The following is a 23,584-nucleotide window of genomic DNA, read 5'->3' as shown; positions in this document are numbered from 1 at the left end:
AGATGAGATAGGTTTTTACATAAACCTAATAAACCTTCTTTCAGAATTGTTGTTGAACATGTTAGGTTTGGTTCGTTTTTTCTTATTATACGATGCATATGAGTCTCTCCATTGTAAAATTAGTTTCTTATTAGTCTTCATGTTTAAGCAAAAAAAAAAACGTAGTTTAACTATTATTAAAAAAAATTTTGAACAACAATGTAAAATTGAGATATAGACATGTTGTCGATAAATTCAGTAAAACTGAGATCTAATTTTTTTTTAAATACGCCGCACTTTGCTGTAGTTCAGAAATTTGGAGGTAAACTACTGATGTTATGTCTAAAAAGAGAGACGTAATTGGTTAACAAGGTTTATTTTTTCAAATATTCTGGATTCACTAGATTATGTAGTATCAAACATGTTTGGACAGAAAAATAAAGTAGTATCAAACATGTTTTCTTTATATTTCTAATAAATCCAAAAAAAAATTAACATAAAAGATGATTTGGTCTCTCGATGTTATCCTTGAATATACAAGACGACTCGCAGACGATATGCATTAGAGTCCCAGCTTGATTATATTGACTTTCACATATTCACTACGTCAACGTTATTGAACTTTTAGCCCAACACGATAAATCATAATTTGATACTTTTTTTTTTTTTTTTCGTGCACGAAGATATTTTGATACTTTGAATCGTTATTTTGCAACATATCCACCTTCTTTAGTATGAATCCCACCTAACGTGAACCTTGTCCATATATTTATAGAGAGTGACATTATTGTTCCAATATCGTTAAAGACAAGCTACAACTTGGTTAGTCAAATCTTAAACATTATAAACCAAAAAAAAAAGAAAAAAAGTAAACTCTTTATCATTTTATTTTGTGAATGATAACCAAAAGTCTTCTTTTATTTTCACTATAAATAGTTTGAAACCCTTTTGCTTACAGAAACAAATAAAAAATCTGAAGACCTAGCTCATACACAAATCAAGAATATTATTACCTCTAATGGCTTCAGGGAAACCAGCTACCCGCCCTTCAGTGAGACACCCGAGCCACAACCATCCACTGCGCAGTCACAAAGCCCAAGTTGAAGACGAGATCATTTGCTCTGGTTGCGACCTAGACCTGATCGGTGCATCTTTCAAGTGCACAAAGTCAGAATGTGATTACTCCTTGCACAAGACATGTTTCGAGCTTTCACGAGAGATTCGTCACAAGTCTCACCCTGATCATCCTTTGACCCTTCTTCATTCCCCACAGAATAATCAGTCCACCTACACGTGTGACGCATGCGGTGAGTATGGATCCGGATTCACGTACAACTGTTCTTTATGCCAGTACGATGTTCATGTTGGATGTGTGTCTATGCCAGAGACCATGAAGCATGACGAGCACGCGCACACGCTCGCTTTGCTCTACAGTACTCCTTGCCCAAAGGGTCATATATTTACGTGTGATGTTTGCCAGGAAACTATGCCGGATAATTTGTGGTTGCACTATTGCCAGAAGTGTGACTACGGTGCTCATTTACATGCATGCGTCGTTGAAGAAGAGGAAAAGCCAAAAAAAGGAGGAAGAGGAGGAGAAGGAGGAAGTAATGGAAATGGGATGAACGGAGGAAGGAGCTCGGCCAATTCAGAGCTAGCTGCGATGTTGAAGGCTCAAAGGGAGATGGAGAAGATGCAGATTGCTCTACACTTGGAGATGCAAAGAGCTAAGATTGATAAAAAGTCAAGAAAACATATGCTCAAAATGATCTAAGACATCAACTCGTCTATTGCTCTCGGAATCTTGAAACTCTAAAACTCTAAAACTCTTTCACTTTTTGCTTGTCTTTATATTTTGTTTATATTTTGTCTTTTCTCCGAGCTTTTATGTAATTTATCTATGAAAGAATCTTTTAGTAGTTGAAAATCATCACTAGCAGTCTAAGAGACGGAAAAAAGAAAGAAAGAATAAAGCAGAATTACAAGCCATTAATTAGCATTAGTTAGTTGTATAGCTAAAATCCATAGACATACTATATTCAAGCAATTTACGTGGTACAAATAGACTACTACTACAGTCTACATCCATTACACTCATCAAATCAATTGATCAGTAATAAACTATTGAATATAATAACGATAAAGACTCATTTAGAAAAAGGAACGTTACAAAGGAAAATAAAAAAGAGTCAATTTGCTAGATAACCAAAATCATAATAAAGAATACAGCCAATTAAATCTGGAAACGAAGTGAATAGCCATAGCCCAAGATGAGATGACCAAAAGGGATAGAACTAGAAGTGAAGGATACGTCCGCGGCGAGAGAGTCAAAGAAGGGAGAGAATAGTGATGACATGGCCAAATAAATATTATCTTAAGTGATAAATGTTGAATTAGTCTCATCCAAATAATTGATTCTTTTTTTGGGTCAAACATAATTTTTTTTTTCTGTGTTCAATATGATTTGAATTTTTAAAATGGGATATTATAGTTAATTAGCATATAAGGGTTAGATGGTTGAAGAGATCACTCACTTAATTTATGTTTTTTGTTGAAGGTGGATTTTTCTCTATCATTTTTTCTCTAAATTTTGACATGTTCTTATTAGTTTTTTCATAGATATATTCGGTTCAATATAGCCCCATGGCCCCATCCTTTAATTAACAAATTATACATATTAGATGTGATAAAGCTTGCTATAAAAGATGATACAACTTTCAACATGTAAACAGAGCTCAAAATACTCAAGTTGATGCTTAGCAAATCAACTTAGTTGATGCTTAGCAAAGAAACTTAGTTGATAGTTAGCAAAGCAACTTAGTTGATGCTTAGCAAAGAAACTTAGTTGATGCTTACCAAGGCAACTTAGTTGATGCTTAGCAAAGTAACTTTGTTGTTGGTCGTGCACTACTCACACTTGGAACGCTTTGAGATGAATTTGCCATCTCTGTACTTGATTTAAAGGTAAATATAAAGGAAAGTAGTCAGCCAGGGAAACAAAATAAAGCATGTCATAAAATTTAAGAGTACTAGGAGTAGTTCTAGTCTCTGAAGGAGGGAGAGGTCAGAAATTTATAGTAGAAGTCATATTAATTACGATTGATTTTTGCAATTTGGTGCTGGACAACGACTTCACACACACACACAAAAAGTTTGATTTCACATTAAAGAGTGCTTTGAATATGTAAGTACATGTGCTTTAAATATGTAAATACTCGTGTCTGTGGTTTTAAGTACTCAAGAAAAAGCCGACCAACTAGTTTCTGGCGTAATTGAACACAAGTCACACAACATTAGCCAGAATAAATAATTTAAATAAACAAATACTTTATTTTTGCGTGTTTCTCTGTACTGTACATATGCTGACTAAACCTAACATTAGAGGACTACGAGTCCTAAAGTCAAAAAGAATCAGAGCAGACCCGATGGGGGACGGGACGATGGGGAAGTGCATCACCCATGCTCAATGTGGATCCGCCCCTCTACACATCGAAACACCATGTTGCAAGGTGGTTCAAAATTTCATAACTCGCAACAAGTAAACAGAGAACAAAATGCCTTAGCAAAAGCAACCAAAGCTAAATTTGTTTTTTTGTTACAATCTACATCAATCTTTTGGAACTTTTTTGAACTTTTGTACTTGGTTTCATAGCAATACAACGGGAAAATACAATACCATGTGATAAAAATTTAGAGTACTGCAATACAAGGCTCTGATTCAGGGAGAGGATTTATGGTACTAGAACTACCAGAGAATTAGAGGACAGAAATTATTATAGAAGATTGCAATTTGGTGCTAGACAACGACTTCACACACCAAAAGAACAATTGTTAGGTTGAGCAAATTACATCAAAGAATGCTTTAAATATGTAAGTACCTAGTTTGGTTCTACCAGACAAGAATCTAGTAAATATCGTTCAATGGATTTGGTCCCGTGAGTAGTATGTCTAGTTTCAAGTGCTCAAGAGAAAGCCGACCAACTAGTTTCTGGCTCAATGGAACACAAGTAACACAACATTAGGCAGAATAAAAATTTAAATAAACAAAAACTCTATATTATGTCTTTCTTTGTACATGGGCTGACTAAAACATGACACTAGAGAACTCGGGAGTCCTACAAAGACTCTGAAAGACAAAGAGAGGTATGGTAATTGTAAACAGCCAAAAAGAACTATAATTTACATGAAAGTTATGGAAGAGGAAAAGGAGCAGAACCGCCTCTTGAGCTACAAGCTGTAGAAATATTTGAACTGCGCGGTTTGACTGCATTACGAGAGACGGACAATGGAGAGAGAGAGAGTGAAATTAAAGGTCACGTCTACACATCGGGCAAGAACCGTGTCTGAGGAGCCAATTGTCTATGCAAGGTAAGTGAAACATGTGATGACAATGAGGCAAGCTTCGAACTGTTTCACCAAGCTGGAAATCCTGCAAAATCACATATCAAGAAAGAGAAGAAACCCCAACAAAAACTTCAGTTAGATATGCGTTTTGACATAATGAGCTAACACAAAGCAAAGTGATGTTAAAACCAACCTGAAGACAAACAGAACAGGAGTCTGTGTTCTCAGAAGCATCTGTGTTATTGTTGCCAGTAATTGTCATCTTTGGGATTTTCTCAACCAGGTCTCCTGTCAATCCTTTTGAGCCTCCTGTATCAAAGAGGCTTATCTGATCATCAAAAGCTGTATCCACAGCTCCCATCTGATCAGAAGAAACAAGACAAAAAAGAATTAATAAAGATGGAGTTGCAAATTAAACGGAAATGGTGAAAAAATTCTGAAAGCTTTGTAATGCAAAAACATACTTGACTTTGCACAGCACTAAGCATTGCAGGACCTATTCGCTCCCGTACAAGTCTCCCGCTTAGAAGACTAACAATGACATCAATCTACACATAATATAACAAAGTTACAAAAGAAACACTAATCAATAACTTTGAAGTTCAATCCAAACTTGATGGCTACTTTGAAAACAGAAGAGTAAAGTGTTGCTTGCTGCGCACCAAATAGAGAAGACATCCGAAAGCTGACTCATCGGATTTCCAGAGATCGAGGGATGATTCAAAGACCTCAATAGAGAAAACAGCACCCGAAATGGCACCAATTGCTGCTCCTCTAATGAAACCACTCTCAGTTTCTTGTCCTATTAAAGCTCCTGTAAGTGCCCCTAGCAATGTCCCCACTGAACATTGAAACAAAAAAAAAGGAAACAACTTTCTTAGCTCCAAGCTGAAGACTTTCTAATAATCATATCTATTCAATGATTTAAACCAATCCAACCAAAGATAAGCAACAAATTTATGTTACCAAACAATCTCAGAATTTTGCAGCAGAGCAACAACAACAAATAATGACTGCACAGAGACAAAATCAGATCCAGAAACAAGTTTCAAGAACAGTTCCGAGAAACGAACCTAAGGCGAAGAAGAAGGTCAAGATGGCGGAGATAATGGTACCCAAAACAGCAGAGACGAGGAAATGACAAGCGTCTTTAATCCGTTCGACGAAATTCCCAAGAGAAGGACTTGACGAAAGAGGACAAAACCCAGATTGGAATCTATAAGAAGACATACTTTTATGCGTAAAGCAGAGTTGGGAGAGAAGCTTTATATATATAGGGAGAGAAAGATGAGATTTTGCTTAGTGCTTAAGAGAGAGAGAGAGAGAGAGAGAGAGGGGGGAGGAGAGATGGGATGTTTCGCTAATTGCATTTAAAGCTCGGGGTGAGTTTTGCTTTCATGGCCAGAATTTGTTGTAGGTGAAGGATTATCTTATAGGGTTTTTTTAAAAGGTGTGTCACAATCAGTGACGACGACGATACACAAAATGAAAGTTTCAAACTTTTCGTTTTCAGAAAGGCACACGAGTCAGAGAAGCAGAAGAGAGATGAGCTCACGGGGCAAAGAACTTTCTAATTATTTTGCAAAAAAGAAAAAAAAACATTTTTGAAAATTATTTAATTATTAACTAAAACATATTTCTTTAGGTAAGCCAATTAGAAGACGTTATTTCTTAGGTAAATATTCCATTTGCAATTTTGCATTATAGTATTGCTTTGATTTGTGACTCTATATTGCTGCGCTATATTACAGTATATTGCTTACTAATAAGTACTGTAATAACCTTTCATCTTTCCCTAGTTAAATTTTTAATAATTTTTTCCTGAGTTTGTGTAAGAGTTTAATGGATGTTAATGATAAAGCTTTTTTCTCTATCTATCGCTCAAAATTAATTGCATGAGTTAATATTAAATTTAAAGTAATTAAAAATCTCCTAAATATTAGTTTTTGTAAGTTCAATCTAAACTTACTAAAAAATCAACTCTACGAATCTAATTTAATAAAAATAATAACTTATGCTTTAATTTTCAAAAACTAAATATTAACTACATAAATCTAATCTTAAAATTTCAAAAAACTAATAAATATGATCGTATAAGCAAGATACACATAAAAAATTTAACAAACAACTGACTAGCTAAATTTAAGTAATAGGAACAACTGCAAAACCGATTATAAAAACTCACCAATAGCTAGTTGCAGGCCTTCCAAGTTATGTGATTGAGCCGAAGACAGTACATTTCTTAAAACCACATGTTAATCTTTTAAAGCAGTTCTATTGCTAAACTGGATTCATACCTAGAATATTACCCATCATAATGATCACTTTTGAATATCAGATTCATATAACTCTATTGATAACCACAAGTAAACTAGAGTATTGTTGCACAAATATTGCATATTAAATTCAATTTTGTAGATTTGATATGTATTTTTTTCAGGTTGAAGGTAAACTTGCAAAATTATGTTATTTATAAAGTTTTTTTTTCTTGTTTTGTATAAAATCCTTTAGTCAGCTCATTTAAACGAGACAATATATATAACCTGACCTAACAATTTTAGATAATTGTATGATAGAAATGGCACACAACAATTCATAAAAAAAAGTGAAAATTAAATTTGAGTTCACTGGTCTCAGTTAAAAAAAAAATAGTTATTAGATATACCTGTTTAACCAACCCAATATTTTAATATAACTTGACAGAAAAAAAAACACCACTTTCTATATTAATAGAAATTATAGCAAGCATAGCCTGAAATTAGTAGAAATTTCGTTTTAAAAAAATCCCAATATTAGAAAAACTAGTTTTAGCTAGTATTCTGAATTTTGATGCAACTCTACTTTCTTTCATTATAATTATACTTATAGTGAAAATGACAAATTGTGTTTACAAATTACATCAATCAAACAAAAAGAAATGAATAGTTGTGAATTGTGAGCTTTGTGTCCAAATTCAGTTAACAACTAAAAACGTGAACACTTTGGCACTAGTAAGCAGAATCCTGAATAAGTACTTCATACTCCATAAAAGAGTCTTTAGTTCGACATGTAGAGTGGGAGAGGCATCTCCGAGATCGTTTCAATCCCAAATGCAACAATATATCGAATATATTGCTAATATTTTTAAAGAAAGAATCTGACGATTTTACGGATGTCCTTAGCAGCCGCTGCGGTGGCTTACACGATGAGCCCGCACTGTGAGTAAGCATTGGAACACATCTTCTATACACATGATCTTTAATACATATCTAGTAATGAATTCGATGTCAGAAGTATGATGTGTCTGTCTCCAAAGTAAAGTATTCAAACACTTATTTCTCTTTAAACAAAAAACAAATATCTTAAGTATTAGTGGCTTCCTTATAATAAATACTCGATCCGGGTTTATATACATAAATGTACATATACGACATTTGACAAAAAAAAAATCAGCTCGAAGATATTTTTTGATCGAGTATATTTATTTTATGTAATCTTCAAGGCATTTGGGTCCATGCCACTAGGCCAGTCAGTCCCCATACACACATCAGAGTTACATAAATAGGCAATAGCGAAGGAAACTGATTAAAAACTCCTTAGACGTATTTATGATAAGAATGGTTTTCTGTATAATGGCGTCATGTTGTAATGTACGTGTGTATACGAAAGAGGATACATGTGTTCGTTCCTTTTTTACTTCTGAATAAAAATGAGCTTACCCTCTTATTATATTAGGAAATACATAAACGAAATAACTTCGACGTAACCGTTTTAATTTAACTAACATAAGGTTACGTAACCATTTTACCAACATAAATTTTTTTTCCTGACAGCATCCGGTCGCTCATACAAAAGTTCATCTTAATTAAAACTTTCGAAATCTACAAGTACCATGTTGACACTTATGTCGTAGACGAATTAAACAAAAGTCTTTAACCAAAAAAAAAAAGAAAAAGAATTTAACAAAAGTCAATCCGAATATAATTAGGCGGCAACCAAACATATGTTTGAGGTCGGAGATCATTGTTGACAACCAAGAAAAAAAAATTCAGAATGTCTCTTAAAAAATAGCATTCCCGTAAACGCCAAAATCCTACAACTCTACAAACCATTTTCTTTTGCTTCACACAGTCCATATATTCATCAGACTAAATTTTCTTTTAAATATGAGGTTTTCTAACAATATTAGATAATATGTGTTATTTTATATATATATATATATATTAAATTACACAATTTCATTTGGATTAAGGTTTTATAGTTTCTATGCTTTTGAGTTTTTGTTTTTATCTCTAATATGGCGTGTTTAAATTTTAAGTAGTTTATGATTTGATATAGAAACTCAAAGTATATCTTTTTTTTTTGTTAACTCAGATAATAAATCCCTAGACTTATAGAGGGGTTCGAGATTAATCTCTCTGGAGGAAGAGCATCCCACGGATAGGGTCCTCCCAGTTATGCAAATGGGCCGTAAGCAATGGACCATACCCATATGGCCAAAGAGATAAAGCTGAACAATTCTTACGCTTGGGAAAAATCGATCCCTGGCCTAGACCAACAGGGCGACTCTTCCACCAAAGCTAGAACCACTAGCCCACCACCTCGTGGTTCAAGTATATCCTTATTTTTAAAATCTCCTTTACTTTTAGAACACAATCTTAAGAAAATTACTTTTATTCGAAGAATGGACTACAATTCTAATATTTTTCTACATTATCATCGACAATTCTAATATTATCCACATTTCCATTAATTATAATTACTTTTAACAACATCAACCTCCAAGCTAAAGTATTACATGAATAAAGAAAGAAGAAGATTACGCGCAAAATAAAAATGACATGGGGATTCTGAGATTTTGAGTTACATATCGATGCATAAGAACAGTAAGTCGTAACAGTAAGATTATCGTCAAATTCTTAGTGTTGAGCTTATCTAAGATAAGAAGATTATTACTGAGGCTCATACAGTCATACTTCCGTCCAACTATGACGACTGTTATGAATCTTGATTGCTCGAATGATCTTAGAGGCGATTCTAATAAAACTAATCCGCCGGTTAGTGAAGCTAGCTCCTCCGACAATCTTAGCCAATATTATCTTATAATTCTCATAAAACTCATAAGACAAAGAAAAAAGAAAAAGAAAAAAAACTCATTCTCAATACACCAACTATTTTACCTATTATATATTTTTTTAGATGCCCAATAAAGTAAAATAATTTACTCTTGTATAAGTGATAAAAGAAAATTTAATCTTGTATTAAAGTACGCAACTTCCACATTTTACCTGTTTAACATGCATGCACAATATGATGAAGAGTAACATCTGTAAAATTTTAAATAAAATATAAGTTGTTCAAATTCAAAAGAAATTAAGAAAAGGAAGAAGTAAAAAAAATTGACAATTAAAAAAAAACGAAATTCAAAAATCATGGTTTTTTTTTTTTGTAGAGGGAGAAACCTTAGTTGATAAGTGTGAACTTAAATTCTCTTGCAAACATCTATATATATATTTTGGTTTTGTACCCTTGAAATTTAAATTATTTAAAACTTTATTTACAAAATTGATTCTTACATATTTGCACAAAATAACTGTTTGGACAAAAGTAATCGATTCGTTTAAGTCTACACAAAAAACAGATGTTGAATAGTTATTTTTATTGATCAAAGTCTCGAGCTCAAATACAAGAATTCAAGGCACAACGAATCAATCTATAAACCCTAGCCACATTCTAGAGTTGAGTCGCGTGTCTTGTGTTTTAGGTCTCTTGCTTTGTTCTCGATGATGTCTCTCGTGGAGGCCGTTCTCCTTTTATACAGAGATTCCGTTACCCTAATCCTTTAGGATATGTCTTGGGCTTGCCGACTCTATCTATGATAGGGTCGGTCTCGAGACTCTTGATCCACTGGTAAAGTCGGTCATTAGACTCTTGGTCTATTAACAGATCCAGTCATGTGACTTTCAGCCCATTGACGAAGTCAATCGCGAGATTCTCGGTCCATTGACAAAGTCAGTCGCGAGATTCTCGCCTATTGTTAAAGTCAGTCACGAGCTCTTAGCCCATAAACAAAGTTAGTCATGAGCTCTTAGCCCATAAACAAATTTAGTCACCAGCTCTTGGCCCAGTGAAAATGTTGGTCATGTGACTCTCAATCCATTGACAGAGTCAGTCACGTGACATTCAACCCAATGACAGACTCGGTCATGCGACTTTCCTCTTAGTAGATTGGCAGACTTGTATTGACTTTGTCGTGTAGAATATGAGTTGACTCTATCCAATATCTTTGTGAATATTCTCTCTGCTTCTCTTTATTTATTGGGTTTGTCGAACTAACCATGAAATTTATTTATTTAATAAAGAAGATAAAATTATATCCAACAGTTTGCCCCCACTCTCTATTTTCTTAGTAAGAATTTAGAGAGTAGTTAGAAACAATGGTATTTTTCCAGCCAACGAAATCTCGAAGTCATGTATCTTTTGGAATGATTTGCAATGGCTTGTGATGTCTCCATAGTAGCTTTATCGAATAGTGACTGTGTAGAGACAATGTGGAGTCTTTAACATTCTCTGGCGGGAATTGTTTTTGTACTTGACTTTATGTATCATGACCATTTATAGGTTATGACATTCTTTTCAGTGATAAGACTTGTATGTGACATTGATTTTGAACGTGATAACAATCTATTACCTTACGATAACCTCCACATGTGAGGATGTACATGACGACAATTTCCTACCTTGTGCCTGAGACACAATTTAGGTCTCACATTCATGACATGATTTGTCTCTTGACATGACTTATACCTCAGGCGCAAGACATTGTTTAAGTCTTGTGAACATGACATTATATGGGCCTCGTCTTCGTGGCACTGTTTATATCCCTTGCCTTGGCACATCCACTGCTTTGTGTCGTGTCACATGATTGTTTTGCCCTCATGATGTTGTTCATGTCACGTGCTTCCGACACCAATCATGTCACATGTTAATGAGACTGCTTAGGTTACATGCTCATGGCATGAGTTTCGTGCTCACAACATCATGTCATCATGATTGTTTACGTACTGCGCTCATGACGCGATTCCTATCGTGTGCTCAGGGAATTAGTCATGTCATGTATTCCTAACAGCATTTATGTCGTGAGTTCTTGACATCGTTCATGTCGTGTGGTCAGGATATTAGTTACGTCATGCGCTCCTAACACCATTTATGTCATGCGTTCTCGACATCGTTCACGTCTTGCACTCGTGACAGTCAGGTGTTCCATAACTGTCACGTGCTCGCTTCTTTAGTAACAATGTTCATGACATTGTCAATATTTTGTGCTCGTGACACGATTCGCGTTGTATGCTCACGACATTGCCTATATCACGCATCGTTACGTGCTCAAGAGATCGTTCATGTCGCACGCCTCTGCTGCTATTTGTATCACGTGTGACTGCTGCTATTCATGTCGCGTGTTCATAACATCGTTCATGTCATGCGCTCATCGCGTGAGTCTTGTGCTCTCGACAATCACATGGTTGCTTATGACACAAATTATTGTCTTGTGCGCGTGACAGTCTAGTGTTCCATAACTAGTCATGTGCTTTCTTTCTTTCTTTCTTTAACTTTAATGTTTATGACATATTATTTATATCTTGTGGTCGTGACAGTCAGGTGTTTCGTAACTGTCACATGCTCCTCTTTAATAAACAATGTTCGTGACATTGTTTATGTTATGTGCTCGTGATAATAAGGTGTTTCTTAACTGTCACGACCTTAACTGTCATGTGTTTCTTCTTACATAAACAATGTTCATGAAATTTTTATGTTCGTTTCTTGTGACAGTCAGGTGTTCCATAACTGTCACGTGCTTTTATGTTCTTCAATAACGATGTTTTTGACGTCGTTTATGTTTTGTGTTCGTGACACATTTAAATCTCGTGCTCGTGACATATTATTTATACCCTGTGCTCGTGACAATCAAGTGGTTCATGACAGTCATGTGCTCGCTTTTTGCAGTAACAATGCTCATGGCATTATTTATGTGTTCATGACACAAATTCATGTCTTGTGCCCATTATAGTCACAAGATTATTTTCGAAATCAGAATGCTCAATACATTTTTTGTGTCTTGTGTTCATGACACATTTGTGTTGTCTTGTGGTCGTGACAGCCAGGTGTTTCATAACTATCACATACATAGTTCTTTAATAATAATGTTAATGACATCGTTTGTATCTTGTGCTCGAGACAGTCAGGTGTTCCACAACTGTCACGTGCTCACTTCTTTAATAACAATGTTCATGACATTGTTTATGCCTTGTGCTCATAGCACCGTTCACATGCTCATGGCATTACATACGTCATGTGATTGTGACACTATTTATATGCTCGCGACATTATCTTCATGTTCATGACACAGATCCACGTCTCGTGTCTACGACACGCACATGCTACTTTTTCAATGCTCATGACATTTTCAAGTGATAGTATCACACGCATTATCTTAGAGGGCTAACGCTCGTGACATTGCCACTCACTGCAAGACTTGCTTTGTAAATCAAAAAGCCCAATTTTTATTGAAAACATTGTCCATAACTTGGGACTAATGTTCATGAAACTCCATAATCGAAGAAAAACACAAATTAATAATAATTAAACACCATAAATCTTATCAAAACTCAAACCTCGTCATTAGTCAAAGTGTTCCAACTATTGGTAAGATTCTTCCCTTCTTTGTTTTGCAACTTATAAGCTCCTGACCCACGCACTTCAATGATTTTGTAAGGACCTTCTCAAGTGGGAAAGAGTTTCCCAGCTCCTTGTTCCCTTGTATTTTGAAAGGTACATCGCAAGACCCAGTCTCCTACTTGGAATGTCCGCGTCCTGACATTTTTGTTGTAGCTTCTAGCCACTTCCTGTTGATAACACCAATTTTTGACTTTTGCTGCTTCTCGTTTCACGTCTAGAGGATCGAGATCGAGACTCAACAACTCTTCGTTTTTCTGCAAGTTAGGGTGCTAGGTTTGTGCTGTAGTCGCGCCTACTTCACATGGCATTACTGTTTCCATCCCATACACTAGATAAAATAGTGTTTTGTAAGTCGGTGACTTAGTGATGGTGAGGTAAGCCCACAACATGCCTGGAAGCTCTTCTACCCACTTTCCTTTAGACTTTTCCAGACGTTTCTTCAATAGTTTCACAATTGTTTTGTTTGAAGATTTAAAGCAGCTGGCGTTTGATCGAAGGAAGTCGATAAGCCTCTTTTGTATGTCGGCTGCTAGTTTTGAACTCACGTTCACCCACTTGTCAGGATCGTCTTCGAGTAATGGCATCTCATTCAACTGTTCCACCTCTGGTTCTTCCCTGTGAGGTACCAGCGGTAGCCTCTGTAATTGCTATAACTGTTGACCTTACCTTTTAAGGTAGTTTGATAGCATGAACGTGAACTTTCTTGTTCCCCTAATATCTCTTTCACTCCCCATGGGGTGGGAAATTTGATAGTCTGATGTAGAGTCGATGGAATAGCTCCCATGTCATGAATCCAAGGGTGCCCCATAATAGCGTTATAAGCCGAAGCACAATCTACTACCAAAAAATTAGTGTGTTTGTTAACTCCCTCTGCATACACTGGAAGCGTCAGTTCGCCAATACTCTAGTTGACCTCACCACTAAACCCTACTAATGGAATAGATTTTCGTGTAAGTTCTCCTTCGTCGAGACCCAACTCCTTATATGTTTGCATATAAAGGATGTTAGTTGAGCTTCCATTGTTGATTAATATCCTTTTCATGAAACAGTTAGCCACCCTCAGCTGTATGACTAAAGCATCGTGATGCAGGGTTGGTACACTGCTTTCATCAGTCATAAAAGTTATGGTGTATGACAGTGTATCGCCTTTCGTAGCGTGTCCTCTATTTTGAGAATTCTTGACAGCTCCAGTGTTTATTTTCGCAGCTGATTGAGTTATCCCACTTATCTCTGATCCTCTAGAGATAACATTGATGACTCGATCATGTTTTGGAGGCGAAACTGGAGCGTTTTCAATTGCTGTTTGCTTGTTGCTCTCGCCATCCATGCGATTGCGGGTTCTATCAGACAAATATTCCCCCAAGTGACCTTTTTCAGCAGCTCGTTCACTTCCATTCTCAATGAGATGCAATCTTCTGTTTAGTGGCCGTGATCGTTGTGGAACTCACACCACTTCGAGGTGTCACGCCTACTGTCAAGTGCTTTCATCTTTGGAGGCCATCTAACGGTTCCACCTATCTCCTTTCATACACCGACTAAATGTGTATGAGAGATTGAGAGGTTGCTAATATCTGGCCATGTTGTTGATTTAGGCCTTTCGTCTTCAGCTCCGCTCAATCGTTGATGTGTGTTCCTTCTTCCAATCTTGGTGTTTTCGTCACGATGTCTTTGGTAAGGCTTATCATCCCTACTCGATCTTTCGTTTCACACCATACGGGAATCAGATCGTGGTGAACGTCGCTGGCGATAAACCGAATCTTCCTCCCACTTTATTTGTGCCCACGCACGTGAGAGCACATCTTCCATTGTTCTGCACTGGTACTTCGTAAGTTCCTTGTACAAATCACCGTCAGGGAGTAAGCCTCTTTTGAATGCAGAGATGGCGGTTGACATGTTGCAACTGGGTATCGATACTTTTTCCTTGTTGAAGCGTCCCACATAGGCACGCAATGATTCATCTTTCTTCTGTCGTACCTCGTAAAGGTCGTCTGATGTCTTCTCCAGGTTCCTGCTGCTTGCGAATTGCTCAACGAAGAGATCTGTCAACGATGCAAACGAGTTGATTGAGCCGTTTGGCAAGTTGATAAACCACTGAAGTGCTGCACCCGTGAGGGTTGAGCCAAAACCCTTGCACATAGTAGCTTCCCTACACTCTTTTTGGATGGCCGTCTTGAACATTCGTTTTTTGTATTGTGCTATGTGGTTATCCGGGTCGGTTGTTCCATCATACATCTTCATAGTTGGTAACGAGAAGTTTCTTGGCATCTCGGTGAGTGCAATTTCATCAGAAAAGGGTGTATCAGCATACGAGTGCAAGTTGCTCTTTCGGATCGGTGGAGCCATTCCTGGCAGTCGTTCAATCATAGCTTCTACTGCACCCAAGCGTTTTGTAAGCATAGCTTCCAAGTAGGTGGGTTCAGCTGACTTGGCGTATGGTTCATGTTCAACTCCTGTTACGTGTGGTGTGTTAACAGTTCGTTGGTGATCCATGTTTTCTTCTTGGATAAGATTTTCATGGGTTTGCCTTATGCTAGGGTTTTCTCCGTTATTCTCCTGCCGTGGAGTCTCCAGTCGTCCATCTTCAGTCGTGGACGTCGTTCGAGTAGTTCTAGGAGTCGTGTTGAGATCTTGCATCCGATTGACTTGCACGCCACGAAATCTTGAGCTTGCTTCAGTAAAAATTCTTCCTGCTGTCACCAGCGAGGTGTATAAATTGGGATTATGATCACCATGTCCGTACAACCACCGTCCGTACAACCTCCACCGGGCCGTCCGTACAACCTCCACCGGGCCATCTGTACAACCTTGTGTAGAAGCCCACTCGAAGCCTTACAAGACTTATGTGAGGTTCAAGCATTGTCTCTAGATCCTTCTCATATAACCGTTGGCGTCTTGAAGCAAGTGGGAGGAGAGAAGTCAACCATTAGTCACATGTTGTGTTAAGAGTCCTAGAGGTCACTTTCATCATGTAAATCGTGTAGCATCTTGTATAAAATATTCTCTAGCTTTATGTCTATATTAGGATTGTAACCATGAACTAAATCAAGTAAGAAGTTATTTTCTTCTTCTACACTTTCTCTCTTACACTCTCACTTGCATACTCTTTCTCGATCAAACTAAACTCTCTTGTTCTACACTCAAACCGTTTATTCTCTCTTTGTTTCTAAACTTACATGGTATCAGAGTCTTGTTGCTCCTCATTCTAAAACCTACGTTCATCACTCACTTTCGCTCCTTCTTCTCTTTCTACTTCTTCTTCATTCGCAAAAGTCTTTTCTCTTTAACCGTTGGGTAATACTATTGACCAGCAGACAAATCTCCATGGAAGGGACCAAGACCTTGATTGTTCCAGTTACTCTCAAATGAGAGAACTACTTGTTGTGGGCAAGAACCACAAAGACGGCACTATGCGGCCGAGGGCTTTGGACCCATATTACCACAAGTGAGGCTCCCAAGGAAGAGCCGACCAAAGACGGCAAAGAAGCGGTCACAAGCGGTGAAGACAAGTGGTTTCAAGAAGACCAAAGTGTGCTTGCTATCATCCAAAACTCTCTTGATGCTCCAATACTCGAGGCATACTCATATTGCGAGACGGATAAGGATCTATGGGACACATTGCAAAATGTGTTTGGCAATACCACCAATTTAAACCGAGTATTTGAGATCAAAGGGCTATCAACAACCTAAGCCAAGAAGACATGGAGTTCACCAAACACTTTGGAAAGTTTAGGTCTCTTTGGGCTGAGCTTGAGATGCTTAGGCCAGCCACACTCGATCCAACCATACTGAACGAAAGGCGAGAGCAAGACAAGGTGTTTGGCCTTCATCTCACACTGAATTCGTCCTACAATGACCTCATCAAACATATTTTGAGGTCGGACAAGCTTCCTAGCCTAGAGGATGTATGCAGCCAGATTCAAAAGGAGCATGGCTCCATGGGGCTGTTTGGAAGCAAGGGGGAGCTTGTAACCGCTAACAAGGCTGAAGTAGCGACCACTAACAAGGGCTACTATCGAGGTGAAGACAAGAATCCTCCAGTGTGTAATCATTGCAAGAAGCCGGGTCATTTCAAGAATCAGTGCTGGATTCTCCATCCACATCTTCGAGCTAACCGGTCGATGAACAATCGTGGAGCCCCAAGAGCACATCAAGCGACCATGGAGCAGCCGAGTGCCGAGCCAAACTAGCGAGTCTCGGATGTGAACAGAACCGCCCTGGCCGCCAACTCTAACATAGTGAGGAAGTCTGACCTCGATGCTCTCATTAAGGCCCTCAAAGAGAACTCCGGTAACTCCTATCTTGCTTTAAATCAAACTAAACCGCTTATAGTTGATTCCAGAGCTTCGCATCATATGATTAGTGACTCTAGGCTAATTAGTGAAATTAAACCGGCCAATGGAAATGTGATTATAGCTAATGGTGAGAGAGTTCCAGTTAAAGGAATTGGTAGCCCTGGGCATAAAATCCGAACCCGATTACCCAACCCGGAACCCAACCCGAAAAACTGGGTTCGGGGTGGGTTCGGGTATAGCTATAAAACCCTATTGGGTTCTATTTTCCAGAACCCGTGGGTTTGGGTTAGGGTTGGGTAATACCCGATACCCATTCGGGTACCCACGGACCGAGCAACATAACACTCTCTCGACATATGAAGCATTTAAAGTATTAGGGTTACCTTTTGTTTTGTAATTCTTTGTCGATTGAGTTTCCTAAAATCTCTCGAGTTTTGATTCGATATAAATTTTTCATCTATTCTAAATTCCAGAGACAAACCTGGAAACCCTACCTGCTTCTAACTCCGCGGAGACCTTATCATCGCCGTCGAAGGAGATAAACTCACCACCGTCAGCCTTGTCGCGAAATCACTCAGAGGTATGACTTCTGATTTTTTAGGGTTCTTCTTCTTTCTCTCAGTTCTGTTATTCTTTTGATTCAAACGACAAACAAAATTAGATTTTTGAATTGATTTGTGTTAAAATCGATTGCTAAATTTGATTGCTAATTGGTAATTGCTTTTTGTTAAACGATTTCTCGACATTACTAATTAGATTATTTAGTTGATTTTTATCTCTAGATTGTTACTAGATTTGATTGTCATCTTCTTGTTTTGTTTTAGATTTGTTACTAATTTTGTCATCTCTTGTGTTGTTGTTAGTTCATAGTTGTTACTGGTTTTGTAATTTTCTTAATCAATTGATTTACGATTCTAAAGAGTAAAGATTAATTGGTTTGTTTGTGTTTTTAAAATGCAGATGGCGTCTTCTTCTGAGCCAAATCCTCCCGATGATAATGTTGAAGTTGAACTAAGTGGATCCGATTCTGAATCCGATGATGATGTTCAAACTCTTGGTCTGAAAATAAGAGGAAGAGGAAAGAGAGAGTTAGTGACGATGGAGGAGGTAATAGTTCTGGTAAGAAGATGAACACAAGATCATGGGTTTGGGATCACTTCACCAAGAAGGGACCAAAGCAGGACAAATGCGAATGCCATTACTGTGGGAGAAACTTGGCTTGTGAGACTAAAAATGGGACTTCTACAATGAAGAAGCATCTCAAATTGTTCTGCAAACAATACAAGGTATGGAAAGATGCTAACGGTAATGATCCAACTCAAACTGTTTTTACTTCTGATGGTGCTGGTGGTAGTCTTAGGGCAGTTAAAGTTTCAGAAGCAATATTTAGAGAGGCTACCAATGAGTTGATAGTACTTGCAGAGCTACCCTTATCATTTGTAGAGTGCTTGGGTTGGAGACATTTCTGCTCCAAGGCTCAAATGTATAAACCTCATTCTAGGAGGACAGCATCGAGAGATATTATGGAGATTTATGTCAATAAGAAAGCAGCTATGAAGAAGATTCTTGGGCAGAACCAACAGAGGTTGTCATTGACTACGGACATATGGGTTTCAACAACTACTGGAGCGAGTTATATGGTAATAACTGCTCATTTTGTGGATGCTATGTGGAAGTTAAGGAAGATGGTCATAGGATTCAAGAGTGTTGATGATCATAAGGGTGAAACAATCTATAATGTTCTCCTTCAGTGTCTAGTCGAGTGGGATATATAGAAAGTGTTCTGCATCACAGTAGATAATGCTACAGCAAATAGTTCTGCTATGACTAAATTTAAGAAAGCTATGAAGAACATTGGAGATGATGCATTGATATTGAAAGGTAAGTATATGCATTTGAGGTGTGCTACGCACATATTGAATTTGGTTGTGAGAGAAGGTTTACAAGAGGTCGACAATAGTGTGGCTAGAATTCGAAATGGTATTCAGTATGTGAGAGCTACAACAAACAGACTCAAAACATTTGATTTGCGACTTGAGGCAGTGAAGATTAAAAGGGGAAGTGTACCTTTGGATGTGAAAACAAGATGGAACTCGACTTACCTCATGTTAGATCAAGCTTTGAAGTTTAGGTTGGCATTTGAGAGGATGGAGGCTGAAGATAAAGTGTATAACGATTACTTTCTAGAAAAGGTGGATGGAACGAAAAGGATTGGACCACCAATGCCATCTGATTTTGATGAAGTTGAGAGGTTGGTTTCTACTCTTGTCATATTTTATAAGTCCACATTGGTTCTTTCTGCTTCAAATACGGTTGCCTCTCATAAACTCTACAATGAGATAGTTTCTGTTACTAAGAACCTGAGTGAGTTAACTACAAGTACAAATCCTGAAGACCCTTTGAAAAAGAAAGCTTTGTCTATGTTAACAAAGTTGGCAAAGTATTGGGATCCATTTGGAGATCAAGTTGAAATGAATAGGCTGGTGATAGTAGCAAGTGTTTTTGATCCTAGAAAGAAAACAAAATTTGCTGAGCAGTGTTTCGATGCTTTGTATGGGAAAGGCAGTATGGAGTCTGTGCATCTTTTAGCTGATTTGAATAGTATCTTGAAGGACTTGTATGATGAGTATAGTAGAAACAGTTTACTAAACAAGACTGGTTCATCTTCTCAGTCACATGGATCATCTTCCCATTCGCAGACCCGAGAGCAAGTTACACCGGATTTTTGTCAGAAAGCAGATATTGTTGACATGGAAAACGTATTTGATGAGATGCTGATGGAAAAGGTAATTTACAGCTCCTCTAATGAGTTGGAAATTTACTTGAAAGATAATGTGGAGAAACCAAGTATTCTTAAAGGTACAAAATATGATTTGTTATCTTGGTGGAAGGTTAACAGTGGGAAGTATCCGATTTTGTCTCTAATTGCTAAGGACATACTTGCAATGCAAGTGTCTTCAGTAGCCTCTGAATCTGCGTTTAGCACTAGTGGTAGAATTTTAGAACCGTATAGGAGCTGTTTAACACACAAAATGATAGAAGTGTTGATCTGCACCGAGCAATGGCTAAAAGCTGAAATTTATATCAATGAAAAAGGAGTCTCCACAGTAGAACATTTGCTTTCGGAAGTTGAGCATGATGATGAACTTTTGAGAGGTAAGTTTTATTTTTATTGTTTAACTCTTTCTACAATTTTGAATATGATTTTGATTGTTCTTACGGTTTACATTTTTTTTTATAGAGTATGAACCTGAATTCACGCATTTGGACAGCTAATCTTGAGAATGAGTCACCCAGATGATCTTTATAGTTTGAACTTTGAATGGTTAGTTTAAGTATATACTATATAGTCTCTACTCTCTACTCTTTGTATTTGTCATTATTCTCATTGTTGTTATTGATATTTGTTTCATTTTGTTTCAGGAAATTTCAAATCAAAGACATCAATCACCAAGTTTCTACTTTCTATCTTCTATTTCTAATTTTCTATGTTGCACTTTCACATCTAAACTCTTCTTTGCTTTCACTCTTTCAGCAACTTGAATTTGTTATCACTTATCACTTTTCTATCTCTTTCAGTTTTTGGATGTTAAATTTGGAGTTATATTCTATGTTTTCATTAGTTATGTGTAATAGTTATGTGATTTTGGATGGTAAACTGCAGATTTAGGATGGTAAAATGCAGATTTTTTCATGTATTTCAGGTGTAGTTCGGGTTTCGGTTCGGGTTTTCGTTGAGTTCGGGTACACTTTACCCGAAACCGAATAGAACCCATTTTTCGAGTTTTTTTCTGGTTCTGAAAATTGTAACCCAAACCGACCCGAATCCGGTACTACCCTAACCGAACCAAACCCAAACATAGTAAAATATCCGAATGGGTTCTATTTTCCATTACCCATTAACCCGAACCCGAACGGGTAATACCCGAACCCGAACGGGTAACCCGAATGCCCAGGGCTAGGAATTGGTAATCTAAAGTTATTTGATAAGACAACTCAAGCGTTTTATATGCCTAACTTTACCTCTAACTTACTCTCGGTTAAACGAGCCACTACCGATTTAAACTGTTATGCTATCTTTGGTCCTAACAATGTGCATTTTCAGGATATTGAGACCAGTCAAGTTCTTGGACAAGGAGGTTCCAAGGGTGACTTATATGTTCTTGAAGACTTAAATCTATCTTCCTTTAAAGCATCGTGTTTTAGTTCAGTTTCTATTAAAGCAAACAATGCTATATGGCATGCTAGATTAGGACACCTTCATTCTCGTGCCTTAGAAATTATGTTTCCAAGTATTTCTTTTAAAAACAATGAATGTGAGGCTTGTGTTCTTGGTAAACATTGCAAAACTATTTTCCCAAAGTCTTTAACTATTTATGAGAATTGTTTTGATTTAGTTCACTCGGATGTGTGGACTTCTCCATGCTTGTCTAGAGAAAATCAAAAGTATTTTGTCACTTTTATTGATGAGAAGTCTAAATATACTTGGTTAACTCTTCTTCCTACTAAGGATAGAGTTCTTGAAGCATTTATAAGTTTTCAAAATTATGTGACTAACCATTACAATGCTAGGATTAAGATCTTAAGGTCGGACAATGGTGGTGTATACACTAGTCATGCCTTCAAACAGCACTTGACCAACCATGGAATCATTCACCAAACCAGCTGCCCTTACACCCCACAACAAAATGGTGTGGCCGAACGAAAGAATAGACATCTTATGGAAGTCGCTCGGTCTATGATGTTTCACACCAACGTTCCTCGGAGGTTTTGGGGAGACGCAGTTCTTGCCGCTTGCTATCTTATTAACCGCATTCCCACCAATATTCTACAAGATGTCTCTCCGTTTGAAGTACTAAATAAAGAAAAACCTACATTCGATCACTTACGTGTTTTTTGTTGTACATGTTTTGTGTTGAGACCAGGTGAATTACGCGACAAACTTGAGGCTAAAAGCACCAAAGCAATGTTCATTGGATATTCTACTACTCAAAAAGGGTATAAGTGCTATGATCATGAAGCTAAAAGAGTTTTAGTCTCTTGAGATGTGAAGTTCGTGGAATCTCAAGGATATTACAAGAAGAAAAATTGGGAAGACCTACGCGATCTACCAAACCCCACATCTGATCGGGCAACGAACCTCCGGATCATCCTCGAGCGACTAGGGGTCACAAACGATCGGGATGCCCATCATTCACCTGAGCTAAACCCACCAGGAGAGTCTCAACCTACTATCGAAAGCAGCTCCAGGGAACCTCAACCTCAACTCGATCCAACAAATCATTCAAATGATGAAGAGCTCAACTCGCACAACCTTGATGATGTGGATCATCCGGAAGAAACCATTGATCATGAGGCTGAAGAAGATGAAGCTAAAGAAGATGATCCTGAGGACAATGATCATGAGGAGGTCATTCCACTAAGACGTAGCCAACGCCTCGCCGTAACACCATTACGACGCAGCCAACGTATTGCCTCACAGCACAATCGTTTTGACTACAACAACATGGCCGTTGCATACCCTATTCAAGCCGTGCGTTCCCTTGCTCATCTTCCTAAGGATCACCAAGTCTTCCTTGGCCATATTGACAAAAACTGGATTCCACAGACCTATGATGAGGCTAAAGAACACAAGGTTTGGCGTGATGTAGTTCAAGACGAAAGAATGGCCATGGAGAAAAACCACACTTGGGACGAGGCGGATCTACCTAAAGGAAAGAAGGCAATACGTTACATCTAAATGGATCTTCAAGATCAAATATCGAAGTGACGGGAGATTGAACGGTACAAAGCACGGCTTGTGGCGAGAGGCTTCACGCAAACGTACGGGGAAGACTCTAGGGATATGTTTGCTCCGGTAGCCAAACCACACACAATCCGTGTAGTTCTCTCCTTAGCAGTCAACTTGAAATGGGAACTGTGGCAGATGGACGTTAAGAATGCGTTTCTACAAGGAGAATTGGAGGACGAAGTCTACATGAGACCACCACCTGGCCTTAAAGACACGGTTAGCCCGGGCAAAGTGTTCAAACTCAACAAAGCAATCTATGGGTTGAAGCAATCGCCAAGGGCGTGGTATCACAAGCTAAGCTCGACCTTGACCAAGCGTGGATTCAAGAGATCAGAATCTGACCACACACTTTTCACATACCAAAGCGACCAAGGTATCATTGTCATTCTTGTATATGTTGATGACATCATCATATCCGGGAATGACACGGTAGGGATTCAAGAAACTAAGACATATTTAAAGT

General features: G+C 37.7%; 5 protein-coding genes across 5 annotated transcripts; 3 read left to right on the top strand and 2 right to left on the bottom strand.

Annotated features, from left to right (window-relative positions):
* On the top strand, window positions 937-1,909 carry LOC104747605. Its single transcript, XM_010469266.2, has one exon. The coding sequence runs from the start codon at window positions 998-1,000 to the stop codon at window positions 1,751-1,753; it is 756 nt and encodes a 251-aa protein (XP_010467568.1). The 5' UTR covers window positions 937-997; the 3' UTR covers window positions 1,754-1,909.
* LOC104747604 (NEP1-interacting protein 2) lies at window positions 3,998-5,858 on the bottom strand. The gene is made up of 5 exons (XM_010469265.2): window positions 5,397-5,858; window positions 4,986-5,164; window positions 4,788-4,871; window positions 4,517-4,684; window positions 3,998-4,408 (listed from the first exon to the last, which is right to left on the bottom strand). The coding sequence occupies exons 1-5, from the start codon at window positions 5,551-5,553 to the stop codon at window positions 4,286-4,288; spliced, it is 711 nt and encodes a 236-aa protein (XP_010467567.1). The 5' UTR covers window positions 5,554-5,858; the 3' UTR covers window positions 3,998-4,285.
* LOC104748823 lies at window positions 14,743-15,672 on the bottom strand. The gene has a single exon (XM_010470408.1). It carries the CDS (start codon window positions 15,670-15,672, stop codon window positions 14,743-14,745), a length of 930 nt encoding a protein of 309 aa, XP_010468710.1.
* LOC104748822 (zinc finger BED domain-containing protein RICESLEEPER 2-like) lies at window positions 19,154-21,505 on the top strand. Its single transcript, XM_010470407.1, has 3 exons — window positions 19,154-20,486; window positions 21,035-21,074; window positions 21,436-21,505. The coding sequence occupies exons 1-3, from the start codon at window positions 19,154-19,156 to the stop codon at window positions 21,503-21,505; spliced, it is 1,443 nt and encodes a 480-aa protein (XP_010468709.1).
* Window positions 22,051-23,070, top strand: LOC109129171. Its single transcript, XM_019236825.1, has 3 exons — window positions 22,051-22,182; window positions 22,256-22,328; window positions 22,400-23,070. The coding sequence occupies exons 1-3, from the start codon at window positions 22,051-22,053 to the stop codon at window positions 23,068-23,070; spliced, it is 876 nt and encodes a 291-aa protein (XP_019092370.1).

This window comes from Camelina sativa, chromosome 15, assembly GCF_000633955.1.
Source record: "Camelina sativa cultivar DH55 chromosome 15, Cs, whole genome shotgun sequence".
NCBI lineage: Eukaryota > Viridiplantae > Streptophyta > Magnoliopsida > Brassicales > Brassicaceae > Camelina > Camelina sativa.
The sequence above is the reverse complement of the archived record's forward strand: the minus strand, read 5'-3'. Positions and strand labels throughout refer to the sequence as shown.